Raw genomic sequence first — 11,682 nt, 5'->3', positions numbered from 1 at the left:
ATTTCTTGGAAAATATGTTCAGTATATAATTCACAATAACCTGGTACTACATAAAGTATATTAAATATAATTATGTAAATATATTTATGAACATACAAAACCTTTAGCAAAAACCAGAATAAATTTACTAAATCAAATCCCAAGCCCGATAACAGGCTGAAATTAGCGAATCAGCAGCGAGCGATAACGGTCTATCGTCTATCGCTGCTGCTCGGGGAAACAACAAAAGAGAACAGAGAGAAAAACGCGTAGTAGCAGAGTTGGGCAACTTAATTAACAAAATTCGCGGTGAATGCGCTAGCGTAACATGGACGATGTCCCGGTCAAGATAGTGGAGCGCTATAAACCCCCACCAGCCGTCTACCAGCTGCCACAGGCGACCCTGAACCGCCTGGCGCAGTACCGAGATGATTTCTACACGGATCACCCTGACTACCAGTACGATGGCCAGCTGGAGCGGGCAGTAGTGACTCAGGCGAACCGCTGGCGCCAGCTGCGTAGGCAGCAGCGTGAGGAGCGCTCCAGGCGCCAGGAGCGACGCAAGGAGCAAACCCAACGGGCGCTGGAGGCCAAGCAGAAGGAGATGCTCGGAGCAGTCGATTACCCAAGTACTGACGATTTGTCATCGGACGAGGAGGAGACAGAGGCGGAGGCAGAGCGGGTGGGGAAGACGGAGGAGGAGGTGGAGGAGCAAAAGCAACCTCCGCTAACTGAGTCACGCGACTCGCACGAACCAAAGTCAATAAGTGTGTGCAACAACTTCCACAACATCTTGCAGCCCACCATCTTAAGCACGACCCCGGTGGCCAGTCCACAGACGCTGCACAAGCGGAACAGCTCCCTCAACTATGCAGATTTCGAGTACAACATGAACTCTACGCCTTTCGACAACATCGAGCTGAAGACTATCAACGATCTGGATATACTCGCCCAGGTGCTGCACCAGACCCAGATGGAGGAGCAAAGGGAGCTGGGACAGCAACAGGCGCAGAAGGAGTCAGAGCCGCCCAAGCAGGAGATGCCAGCTCCTGTGGAACTAACGATGACGACGCTGGCGGAGACCAAAGCGACGCTCGACAGCGTCAATTTCCATGTTCACTGTGATGACGATGAGGGCAGGAGCGAGCCCAAAAACATTCCACCCACGCCGCCTCTTTATCCAACGCCCATGTACAGCGCTTCCCCGCAGCAGCAACAGCCGGAGCACTTCCAGGTGGGCCATTACTAAGGGTTGAGGGGCGTTTATCCCTAGGTCGTAAATGATTTATTATGAAACTGGCCTTGCCAGATGTTTACTTTTTATTTAAAAACAAAAAAACTGTTATTGTTTGTCTGACTTTACCAAAAACAAACGATTTCTAGCTAATATATTTCGGTATTTGTTGTGTCGCATTAATTTACGTTAATTATTATAATAAACAAGGAAATAAAAGTGTGTGTGTGTGTTCAATGGCACAGAGTGGAGTTTTTATTTATTATTATTTTTTACTCTCGCCGATTGGAGTTCTAGTGTGCAAGCAGATATTTTTAATTTTTAAATGCTTAAGAGACTTTTACAAAATAAATATAAAAAAATTGTTTCTAATTACAGGCTTACCACATGCAAGGCTATAATAGTCACCCAACATTCTACTCTACGCAGCAGCCTCAATTTTACCACCAGCACCAGAACAACTACTATGTCAATGGATTTGGCACACCACCCAATCACTTGATGTCACCTCCAGCGCCTTCCTCTAGCCTGGCATTGGACCAAGCAGAGAACGAGGTAGCCACCAAGTCGAGGAGTGTTCCGGACATACTGCGCGAGCTAAAGACAGAACTGCAGCAGGCAGAGAAGCGCCGAACCCGTCTGCATAGCCACAATGAGGAGGAGCAGCAGCAACAGCAGCACCCAAAGATAGAGATGGTATCGGTGGCGGCAGCGGACAGAAACTCATTTAGGGAGCTGGCTGGACCGGCGCAAAATCTTGCTCATCGCATCAGCACCATGGGCTTTCCCCTGGAGCGGGTGGCCAAGGTTGTTGGCCTGTGTGGCATCGACGATAAGAAGGTGAGAGTGCTCATTTGTTGTGGTTTAAACAGTTTAAATTAAAGTGTTCCTGCCCGCAGATCATCGAGCACCTTATACCGCTAGGAGAGCTCATGGACCTGGGCTTTGACGAATCAAAAATCTCGGCGGCGCTACTCAAGTTCGACAATAATAAGGACAAGGCGCTAGACTATTTAATTAACTAGTTCAATTCCAAGGCAACCTTTTGATATGGCCATCTTTTACCCCAAGCAGTACACCCACGAATCCCGTTCAAGCAGCTTTCAACCACGGTGGCTCCTCTAAACGTATTTTTTAATTATAATTATAAGTTCTCGTGAGATATTCCTTGCTTATGTTGGGAGTTGAATGCTTCAGAATCCTCAAACGCAGCAGCAGCAGAATAAATATATAAGTCCGTAAAGTAAGCACAGTTCAGTTGGTTAGCTGTTCCCGATCCCAGTCAAGGCTCAGGACCCCTCTTCAGTTCATCCCCAGCATTAGTAGGTTGATGGCGTGCTCAACGTTCCCATCTGCCAAGGTCAGATAGTTGACGTTCTGGGTGTGATTGATGAAGCCCATGGCGGCCATCGTGCGCAGTTGTTCGGTAAAGCGATGGCGGCGATAGCAGCGTGGCAACACATCGCTGTCGTCTCCCCCATCACCATCATCATCGTCATCCACAGCGTCGGAAGGTGTTACTGCAGCGGCGGCTGCTCCTCCACCAGACTCAACCTCCATATTTTCTACCGCTGGTTGCTGTTGCGATAGAGACTGAAACGCACGGGCCAGCTCATTGCGAAACAGCTCCGAGGTGATGGAACTAGTGCCAGTGGCTCCGCTGCTACTTCCGGCCCCGGCTCCTGGAGCAGAACCGACCAGTGGCGCCGAAGAACTGGTCCTTGGTCTCTCATCGCCATGCAGTGCCTCATCAGCATTTCGTTGGGCAATATTAGACAGAGAATTAAACGAGGTCACATTAGCTAAGGCATTCGCCAGCTGTTGGCGGCTAATCTGTCGGATGTTGGCCATCTCATCACGTCGGTTGGCAGCCGCAGCTGCTGCCACAGCGGTACCGCCACTGCCGCCGCTGCTACTGCTTCCGGCCCCGAGCGAGTTTTCCTCCTCCGATGAAGTTGTTGATTCTGAGGCAGCTTGTTCTTGGACTGTTAATCAAAATCAGAGATTATTATTTTAACTATTTCACCCAGGGTCACTTGCGATGGCCTTACACTGCGTGGCTGAGCTGTTCCTGGCCAATTCCTTGCGAATGGTATCTACAATATATGGAGCAGCCTCACAGATGAGCGGATAGTCGCGGACCAGATTCTGGACCACCTCTGGCTCGTGCAGCATATTAAAAAGCACCGAATCCCTGATCAAAGCTTGGGCTCCCAAATTGCGCCTGAATTCCGGATACTCCGCCAGAATCTTCTGTAGGATGTTGAAACGCGAAGTGACGCTAATCTGAAGATGCGACGTCAGCGAGAACAGCTCCTGGATGTGCTTTGTGTTGATTTCGGAACTCACTGGTGGCACATACGGTGTATATCGCTTGGTCTTTCGAAAGCAATGAATCACAGCATTGGGCTGTAGCGAACGGCTGAGGGTGTCCGCATCCTCCAGCACCTTTCCGTGATGAATGATCTCTGCAAGTGCGCAGCAGATGACTTAGCACAATGGGAACAATGGGCGCCGTCGAAGCGGTCGCTTTTGTTGGTTTACTCACCCAATTCATTGGCGTCGAACTGCAATTGCAGCTCCTTGGTCACAAGCTCCTTCAAATACGCCACATCCCTTTCCAGATCGATGTTGTGCAGCGGATGCACATCGCTCAGCTTGTTCTTAAGCAGTGCGTACACGGTATGCATGGTACGATCAAATTGTATATTTTGTTTTGTTTTCCACAAACCCGGGCCACTCTCCAGTATCGTTTTTGTTGCTGTGTGACCAGATCTCGGCAAATTAAAAATCGTTACAAATATACGTCGCTAGGGATGGGTAAAATGTTTATAAACATTTCATGGTGAAAATTGTATTTAAATATTCAGCTTGAAAGCTTATTATTCTGAAAATGAGTCGTATTTTGAAATATTTTATTAGATAGATTTTTCAAATTTTACCGACCGAAGTTTACAGTTGGCCGCTCTACGAAAATCAAAATATTTCGAATATATAAATATAGTTTTATATATCATGTCTTCTGATCGTGCGACTCAGACACCCAAACGAACGATTACAGCATCCCCAACGTCAACATCCAGATCTCGGCCTGAAAACAAGAATATTGCGACTGAGAAATCAAATCACGATGCAACGTCAGCGTTATCCAGCAGTGAATCGGTCTTTAGCTGCCAATTTGAGGTCTTTGGGATAGTGCAAGGTAGGTGAATCCATTCCAAATGGTTTACTTCATTTTAATGGAATACCCCTTTCAGGCGTTTCTTTTCGCATGGTAAGTGATTCCTTATTATATATATGTATCTATAAACCCGATTCATATTTCCGTCTATATACAGTACACCTTGCGAAGAGCTCAGAAGCTTGGAGTTCGCGGCTGGTGCAAAAACTCAAATACGAACACGGTAAAGGGCGAAATTGAGGCACATTATAATCCCTTCGAGGAAATGTTAGTTGCTTCTATAGCTTTCTCGACAAAAATTATAATAATATTTTTATTACAGGCGACTCTGGTTAAAATACACCGGAAGTCCAACCAGCAGAATTGACAAAGTCGTCTTTAGCGATACCATAGAGCGGCCGAACTTTACTTTCCAAACCTTTTCAATTGTAACGGACTAATAGTTAAGCTTTTTATTTATAATTGTCTTTATGTTGTGATAAAATAATATGTGAAATACAGAAGTACCCTAAAGTAAATAATAAAATCTTTGGATTCAAAGGAACATCATACATCGACATATATTAATTAAATAATAATAATAATAATAACATTTTTGAATTTCTAGGTTGATTAGTTTTTCTTTTATAATAAAACAGCCCTTCTGATTTGGTTTTCCTTGTTTGTAGTTATTTTGTAGAATTTTAAAACTAAAAAGTAACCATATATATAATTTAATTAATATAAAAGCTAAGGGCACAGAGCTTTCGACTGAAATGAATATAATATATCGAATAATATGACCGTTTGGTTGTGTTTGAGGGGGCCGGTGAATTGGGTGGAGATTATTTTATTCACAGTCCAGTAGTAGAAGCAACAAGTTCTTTCAAAGTTTCTATATTTAATTTGTGTTTGTGTCTATTTATATAAAACAAATTGTGAGTTAAAATGGCTTGCAACAAGTTCTTAACTTTCAACAATGGCGAGAAGATGCCCGTGATTGGCATCGGCACATGGCAGGTAATTTAATACATATATTTTGTACCTTATATACATATGTATATAACTTGAAATCGTGTAAGCACGATTATTGAAATTCGAAATATAATTTGAATGGTATATCTATCATTATTGTTATAACTAATGACAGACCTCAAAACAAATCTGACACGTCATTTAAGAATCTTGGAGATTCCGTTGCAATCAACAGAATCTGGTTGTTTTTCGGACCACAGACCGGTTTTCAAAAATAAACAATGAACCTTTATTTATTCCTATGTTACATGGCTGGGTTAGTGGGTTGGACTTTCTCTGAGGAGAACATAAAAGTTGCTGGTGTTTAATCCGTTTTGTGCCTGTCTCTCCCAGCAAATACTTGACTAATCTTTAGATTATAGATAATAGAAACCACTAAAACCACATTATTTCATCACATCACTGCAGGCATCGGATGAGGAAATTGAAACCGCCATCGACGCCGCCCTGGAGGCGGGATATCGCCATATAGACACGGCTCCAGTTTACGGCAACGAGCAAGCTATCGGACGTGTCCTCAAGCGGTGGCTGGACGCCGGAAAGGTGAAGCGCGAGGAATTGTTTATTGTGACCAAGGTTCCTCCAGTTTGTAAGTAAAATAAATAAAATTTAAATTTTAAATTTTTTTAGATTTTAAATTGAGTATATTTTATTAACCTAATAGAAATTAACATAAGAAAGCTTTCCGAATTAAAACTCATTCATTTTTGGCTTAGCTATGACATTTTTAAACTTTGATTTGTTGAAAATAATTTCCATATAAAAGTATTAATAAATACCGATTCAAAAATATTTGAACATTAATGATCGATTTCATATACGCAAGGGAATAACAACTTTGGCTTCCAGAAGATAGTTTCCCTTCTGTTCTTTATCTTTGTGTGTTTATTTGCCACAGTGCCGTTTGAAGTGTTATTGGGGGCAATAAAAGAAAATAAATCCCACATTTTATTTATGAGCTGAGTGTTATAATAAAAATCACAGCAGTAATAATACATTTCACACAAAAAATAAATTTCTTTAGGGAAAAAACACATTACCATATACATATATTAGGAAATTTGTATAACAGGACATACTGACACATATTTTCTTTATAGCCAATCGCCCTCATGAGGTGGAGCCCACCATCAGGAAGTCCCTGTCCGATCTGCAGTTGGACTACGTGGATCTGTACTTGGTCCATACCCCATTCACCATCAACATCAATGAGGATGGAAGCTTTAAGCTGGACAAGGATGGTCTCATGGAAGTAGATGTGACCACCAATCATGCCGCCATCTGGGCAGTTATGGAATCACTGGTGGAGAAGGGTCTGACCAAGTCCATTGGTGTGTCGAACTTCAGCAAGGATCAGGTGGCCCGCCTGCTCAAGAACTGCAAGATTAGGCCAGCCAATAATCAGATCGAGCACCATGTCTACCTGCAACAGCGGGACCTGGTGGACTTCTGCAAGTCCGAGAACGTGACAGTCACAGCCTACTCTCCGCTGGGCTCCAAGGGCATTGCCAAGTTCAATGCTGGTGCCGGTATTGTCCGGGATATTCCCGACCTGATGGACATTCCGGAGGTCAAGGAAATAGCCGCCGCTCATAAGAAAACACCAGCCCAAGTGCTGCTCCGCTGGATCATAGATACCGGTGTTTCCGCCATTCCCAAAAGCACGAACCCCGCTCGTCTCAAGCAGAATCTGGATGTCTTTGATTTCGAACTGACCCCAGAGGAGGTGGCCAAGTTGTCCAGCCTGGACAAGAACATACGCGTCTGTGACTTTGCCTTCTTCCACGGGTGAGAAAAGTTGTATATATATCAAATTCTATATTTTAAATGGGTTTTCTTGCAGCGTGGAGAGGCATCCGGAGTTCACCTTTAAGAACCAATATACTAACTAAACAGACAAGACATTAAAATCTTTCACGAATTATACTCCCACAAAAAGAATTTGGAATAACATTTAATCAAATAATAATATTTTATATACTTAAATTATGTTGTTATTTTGCATTTCAATACACATTTCTTTATACTCTTTCAACACGTTATAAAATTATAAAATTCCAATTATTTAATGATTTTCTTTGGCATTCAGCAGGTGAAAGGTTTTTGTTTTTGTCACAATTTTCAACTCAACAGGTTTTCCCCCGGTCATTGACTTTTCTTGGTTCGTTTTTACTGGTTTTTCCTTTGCATCTGTGATGTCGTTAGTTCGTGATTCGTTAACGGGGAGGCTGAAAGAAAACTTGCACATTAAAAAAAGGTTTCAAGACGGCACTATTGACAGTTAGTATTAAAATATATTTGCAACACATTTTTTGTAATCTAATCTTAAACAAATCACAAGGTTTACATTAAGCAATTAGTAGCGAGCGTGAATTTCGGTACTTTACAGCTTCAAAGTGTTTTTTGCAACTACCAACAATTCGAGGTACATATTGAATATAAATATATATTAGAAGATCGATAACTGAGATATTAACGAGACGGAATCTTAAATACCTTGGTAAATTTAGTTCAAAAATAATAAAAATACGAATTAAAAGGCGGTACAAATTAGTAACTGCAAAGCGATCAACACGATAGTCAAACCATTCGCCATCCTAGAACTAGAGTACAATTTTCTGGGCCAATATCAATTTGATTGTCGGGTCTTTTGGCCGCACAGCTTTTGTTAGTTTCTTCGAGTATTAAAAAGGAAATTCGTAGTTGCTGTTCCATGCGAAACTCACGTGGTTCGCGTCTCCTCGTCCGTGCTGTTCCTGAAATGCAGGTAATGTCATCTTAATTATTTTGAGAAGAACAAATTTGGGGAAATCAACATAAAGGAAGCCAACGAAATCGGTTAAACACTCACTTCAATCCTCGGGACGCAAAAGACGGATAGAATACATACTTTGCATGCAAATCAAACAAACTTCGTGGAAATAAACTTCTTAAGACTAAGAGTTACCTAGTTTCTTGATGGCTGCGCATCGCCAAAGTGGCCACCTCAAAGAGACCAATGAAAAAGCAGAGCATCAGTGGTCCGAAAATGGCTCCCTGCCATCCAATCCAGTACATGCCACCGGCGATGGCCAGACCATTCAGGTAGGGATGACCACCACTAATAAAGGTGCGTAATAATTGACAATTTAAAGAAATTAGTTTTCCTCTTTTTCTACTAAACACTCACCCCTTGAGGTCTGCATATATGGCCGTCTCAAAAGATGACGGCACAAAGAATTGCAGCAGGAATAGTATCACTCCGGCATAGAAGCGATCCTGGGCTAACCAGAGCTCCAGGAAAGCAGGAACAGCGCACCAATAGCTTCCCAGGAAAGGAGCCGCTGCCAGCATGGCAGCCACAGCGGACGGCAGGAAAACTATCCGTGCTCCAAAAACCGTATGCACCAGCCAGGTAAATAAGCCCGTAAACGTAGAACACTTAAACATTGAGACTAAGACCACCGTAATGGAGTTCTCTAGGGCATCAGCAATCTTAATGCCCGAACTGGAGTATCCCAGGTATTTGGTAATTTGCAGCGGAGCATACTTCTCCTGACTGCTCGAAAGCAAATAAAAAAGGGCCGTAAAGAAGACAATCTAAGAAGAGAATAAAGATTTACTAGATTTCCTACAGATTAAATAAATAACTTACCATATCCAAGATAAACTCAATGCACGCCTGTCCGCCGGAAAGCAATAGTGACAGAATTTCGCCTGTCACGCCCATGATCATCGACAGATTGGTGCGTATAATGTGCCACAAGGATTCTGCGACCTCGAGGATCGTCTGCGTATTGCTCTGCGCCCATCCAATGATGCCCTGTTTCGCCACTAAAACTAGCTCTTTAAAATGTCCTTGGTTAAATAAACGGCCATTGGTTAGCAGATGCAACACGGAATGAGTTAGATCTTTGACGCAAACGAAGGTTACGGGATGGATGGAAGAAGCGAGCACTAACTCAGGAAAGGCCCAACACCCCTTGCAAACCCCAGAAAACACAACTCAAAATGTTAATAATAAATACGGGACAAATGAAAAAGATAAAAAGAAGACACAGATAGTGAAGGTAAAGCAACATACCTGGATTGTCGACGATCTCGCCAAAGGTGCTCTTCAGTGCGTCCGTTGGAACCCTTGGGCCATAGGAGGTATCTGCCTTGCTGAAATCGATCCAGTACTGAATAAGCCTATCCCAGACATCGAGGATCTGCTCCTTCAGCTTAGTAGCGTGCACTTTGTCCGCGTCCGCCAGCCAGTCGTCGATATATGTCTCGATCTTACGGCGCCCATAATGGTGCGCATTATCTAGCGCATCATCGATGGACGCCTGCATGTTGGCAGGCAAGATATCAATTAGCTCAGGCCGATCTGTGATCGTCTTGTTAATTAGATCCTTGCCCAAGTAGGCCACCTCGATCGTCTCCGAGTATATGTTCACGCAGAAGAACACGCTTAGAAACACTATGATGAGCAGCATGAGAATGATCATGAGAATGGAAGTGACCGACTCCACGGAAGACTTAAGTGAGTCCCGCACGATCGTATTGATCTTATAATTCAGCTCTAGGACACCAGGAAGGCATAGCGGTAAAACGGCGGAATGATGTTCGATCGCCCACGACTGCCACGAAAACAGAGAGCATGAAATACATTAAGAACTTAGACAACGACAAATACTTACCCGCAGTGCCAGGTAAACTTCGTTGATCTTGCTGCAGGCAAACTGGGTGATCCCCGTATAAACGCCTATCGTGTAGATGAGGTGGAGCAAGATGGGAATGGCTGCCAGGATAAACATCCAGACGTTGCGATATAGGAATGTCCCTAGGCAGGCGTAGAACAATAGTTTAAAGAAGGTATCACTCTGGTGGCCCTCAATCTCGGCTCCGTGCTTCGCATCGAAGGTGTCCGTTGAGTCGACTGTGTCACTAAGAGAGATGTCCTCCACCTCCGACTGTGGACTGAGTGGGGGCTCGCTACCTAACCTTCCACAAATGCTAAAATTACTTAAGGAACGTTCGAAATCGTTTCTATCGAACAATTTTTGCAGGCGATCTAGGTAGGATCCAGACTCTTCCCTTGTTTGAAGATGGTATGCCGTAGATGCAGTAACATAGGCCATGACTAGGAGGAAAACAGGCACCTGGAGGGCGCCCAAAAAGCTGCTTAGATATCCAGCTATGGCTATCCACATGGACTGCCCAGCGACAACAAAATGAGCACTATTCTCCGGCTTCCAGAAGAAATGGACGCACGTTAGATAGACCAGTACCAGGGCGATGAGCTATCGGATATTGAAGGTTAATATACAAGATATTCAATTATTAAGGATGCGTCAGAAATCATACCACATAGACGTTGAGGTATCCAATTATCTGGACAAACAGGCCGTGCGAAAAGGTTATCCAGTGCCACAAGGCCAGCAGGAAACCCTTTGGAGCGTATAGTACCAGCAGCTTGATGCATCCAGCCACTCCGCATCCGGCCAGAAGCAGCTGCCAGTGCTCGCAAAGCCATCCTATCAGCAGCCGGCCGCAGTGTTCCGTGGCCTCCAAAGGCGAAAGGCAAATAGAGACCAAAACGTTGCAGTCGCGCTCTTCCAGCCGCTGGAACCAGCTATTTACGCTCTCCGCCAGCCGTCGCTTAAATGGGAAGAGGACCGCGCCCATGAGGAAGGCCCAGAGAAGCGGGCGCACGAAGGGTCCCAGGATGAAGCAGACGGCTACAAACGCTCCCACGCCGGCAGCGATAAGAAAGTTGTACATGGCAGCACGGAAGCTCTCATGGTTCTGGGAACGCATACGCAGCAGCCGGTTGAGCACGCTGTCGAAGGAGCGATCTCGCCGAATGGGAATCGGTTCTGAGCGGTTCATTTTGGGGGCTCAGAAATACGAGGAACTGCCGGCGGAAGCGATAAACTGGATTAGTCCTTTTATGACAACTAGCAGAGCAGCTCCATGCCCATGTGGGGGCACGCCCATATGACGAAACTGCTCCGCTGTAGAGAACTCACTTTTGGTGATTTCGGCCGCGATTTGTGAGATCAGCAACAGATGATTCACATCGGGGCGGAAGGAGGGTATCGGGCTGGCGGCGGAGTTGTCAGTTTCCGGAGCTTGAAGTGGTCATCGGAGGCGCAGCAGTTTCCTTCAGACGAGGGGGCGAAGGGACGGGCACGGGCACACATAAACAAAATATACGTCGTTGCTCGCTAATTACGTCAGGCCAATGTGGGTATTGTGCAACACTACCAGAGAGTCGATAAACAGTATGCATTCAATAAAAGAGATA

At 44.5% G+C, this 11,682-nt stretch overlaps 5 protein-coding genes across 15 annotated transcripts; 3 read left to right on the top strand and 2 right to left on the bottom strand.

Moving 5' to 3' along the window:
- Nucleotides 1-163: 163 nt before the first annotated feature.
- On the top strand, nucleotides 164-2,460 carry LOC110191062 (uncharacterized). Its single transcript, XM_020961792.2, has 3 exons — nucleotides 164-1,213; nucleotides 1,592-2,053; nucleotides 2,113-2,460. The coding sequence occupies exons 1-3, from the start codon at nucleotides 308-310 to the stop codon at nucleotides 2,236-2,238; spliced, it is 1,494 nt and encodes a 497-aa protein (XP_020817451.2). The 5' UTR covers nucleotides 164-307; the 3' UTR covers nucleotides 2,239-2,460.
- LOC110191063 (uncharacterized) lies at nucleotides 2,209-4,073 on the bottom strand. The gene is made up of 3 exons (XM_020961793.2): nucleotides 3,762-4,073; nucleotides 3,265-3,681; nucleotides 2,209-3,198 (listed from the first exon to the last, which is right to left on the bottom strand). Exons 1-3 carry the CDS (start codon nucleotides 3,901-3,903, stop codon nucleotides 2,516-2,518), a joined length of 1,242 nt encoding a protein of 413 aa, XP_020817452.2. The 5' UTR covers nucleotides 3,904-4,073; the 3' UTR covers nucleotides 2,209-2,515.
- Nucleotides 4,074-4,088: 15 nt separating this feature from the next.
- On the top strand, nucleotides 4,089-4,920 carry LOC110191065 (acylphosphatase-2). The gene is made up of 4 exons (XM_020961794.2): nucleotides 4,089-4,415; nucleotides 4,471-4,487; nucleotides 4,552-4,661; nucleotides 4,717-4,920. Exons 1-4 carry the CDS (start codon nucleotides 4,229-4,231, stop codon nucleotides 4,832-4,834), a joined length of 432 nt encoding a protein of 143 aa, XP_020817453.1. The 5' UTR covers nucleotides 4,089-4,228; the 3' UTR covers nucleotides 4,835-4,920.
- A 233-nt stretch (nucleotides 4,921-5,153) lies between these two features.
- On the top strand, nucleotides 5,154-7,477 carry LOC110188410 (aldo-keto reductase family 1 member A1). Its single transcript, XM_020958138.2, has 4 exons — nucleotides 5,154-5,393; nucleotides 5,817-5,997; nucleotides 6,509-7,196; nucleotides 7,252-7,477. Exons 1-4 carry the CDS (start codon nucleotides 5,322-5,324, stop codon nucleotides 7,298-7,300), a joined length of 990 nt encoding a protein of 329 aa, XP_020813797.2. The 5' UTR covers nucleotides 5,154-5,321; the 3' UTR covers nucleotides 7,301-7,477.
- On the bottom strand, nucleotides 7,345-11,643 carry LOC110188364 (transmembrane protein 245). 11 transcript variants are annotated; one of them, XM_086837078.1, is made up of 10 exons: nucleotides 11,405-11,643; nucleotides 10,740-11,289; nucleotides 10,073-10,675; nucleotides 9,472-10,012; nucleotides 9,043-9,245; nucleotides 8,578-8,987; nucleotides 8,356-8,508; nucleotides 8,260-8,297; nucleotides 8,135-8,164; nucleotides 7,345-7,636 (listed from the first exon to the last, which is right to left on the bottom strand). In XM_086837078.1, the coding sequence occupies exons 2-8, from the start codon at nucleotides 11,262-11,264 to the stop codon at nucleotides 8,261-8,263; spliced, it is 2,472 nt and encodes an 823-aa protein (XP_086693204.1). In that variant the 5' UTR covers nucleotides 11,265-11,289; nucleotides 11,405-11,643; the 3' UTR covers nucleotides 7,345-7,636; nucleotides 8,135-8,164; nucleotide 8,260. The 11 variants fall into 11 exon arrangements, 10 of the variants coding, with proteins under 10 accessions (XP_086693204.1, XP_020813737.2, XP_020813753.2 ...); XM_020958078.2 differs by lacking the exon at nucleotides 8,260-8,297 and having other exon boundaries at nucleotides 11,405-11,640; XM_020958094.2 differs by lacking the exon at nucleotides 8,260-8,297 and having other exon boundaries at nucleotides 9,043-9,221; nucleotides 11,405-11,640.
- Between the last annotated feature and the right edge of the window lie 39 nt (nucleotides 11,644-11,682).

Source organism: Drosophila serrata, unplaced genomic scaffold (genome assembly GCF_035046125.1).
Source record: "Drosophila serrata isolate PLE 108 unplaced genomic scaffold, ASM3504612v1 contig_295, whole genome shotgun sequence".
In the NCBI taxonomy this organism is placed as follows: domain Eukaryota; kingdom Metazoa; phylum Arthropoda; class Insecta; order Diptera; family Drosophilidae; genus Drosophila; species Drosophila serrata.
The sequence above is the reverse complement of the archived record's forward strand: the minus strand, read 5'-3'. Positions and strand labels throughout refer to the sequence as shown.

Excerpts from the sequence above, each read along its gene's own strand:
- LOC110191062 (XM_020961792.2), top strand. The coding sequence starts at position 308 with ATGGACGATGTCCCGGTCAAGATAGTGGAGCGCTATAAACCCCCACCA. Across the intron at positions 1,214-1,591 it reads AACAGCCGGAGCACTTCCAG|GCTTACCACATGCAAGGCTA; the intron begins GTGGGCCATTAC and ends TTCTAATTACAG. Across the intron at positions 2,054-2,112 it reads GTGGCATCGACGATAAGAAG|ATCATCGAGCACCTTATACC; the intron begins GTGAGAGTGCTC and ends TCCTGCCCGCAG.
- LOC110191063 (XM_020961793.2), bottom strand. The coding sequence starts at position 3,903 with ATGCATACCGTGTACGCACTGCTTAAGAACAAGCTGAGCGATGTGCAT. Across the intron at positions 3,682-3,761 it reads GTTCGACGCCAATGAATTGG|AGATCATTCATCACGGAAAG; the intron begins GTGAGTAAACCA and ends GCGCACTTGCAG. Across the intron at positions 3,199-3,264 it reads GAACAGCTCAGCCACGCAGT|TCCAAGAACAAGCTGCCTCA; the intron begins GTAAGGCCATCG and ends TTTGATTAACAG.
- LOC110191065 (XM_020961794.2), top strand. The coding sequence starts at position 4,229 with ATGTCTTCTGATCGTGCGACTCAGACACCCAAACGAACGATTACAGCA. Across the intron at positions 4,662-4,716 it reads TATAATCCCTTCGAGGAAAT|GCGACTCTGGTTAAAATACA; the intron begins GTTAGTTGCTTC and ends TTTTTATTACAG.
- LOC110188410 (XM_020958138.2), top strand. The coding sequence starts at position 5,322 with ATGGCTTGCAACAAGTTCTTAACTTTCAACAATGGCGAGAAGATGCCC. Across the intron at positions 5,998-6,508 it reads GACCAAGGTTCCTCCAGTTT|CCAATCGCCCTCATGAGGTG; the intron begins GTAAGTAAAATA and ends TTTTCTTTATAG. Across the intron at positions 7,197-7,251 it reads GACTTTGCCTTCTTCCACGG|CGTGGAGAGGCATCCGGAGT; the intron begins GTGAGAAAAGTT and ends GTTTTCTTGCAG.
- LOC110188364 (XM_020958078.2), bottom strand. The coding sequence starts at position 11,264 with ATGAACCGCTCAGAACCGATTCCCATTCGGCGAGATCGCTCCTTCGAC. Across the intron at positions 9,246-9,471 it reads CGAGATCGTCGACAATCCAG|GACATTTTAAAGAGCTAGTT; the intron begins GTATGTTGCTTT and ends TATTTAACCAAG. Across the intron at positions 8,165-8,355 it reads CGCAGCCATCAAGAAACTAG|GAACAGCACGGACGAGGAGA; the intron begins GTAACTCTTAGT and ends CCTGCATTTCAG.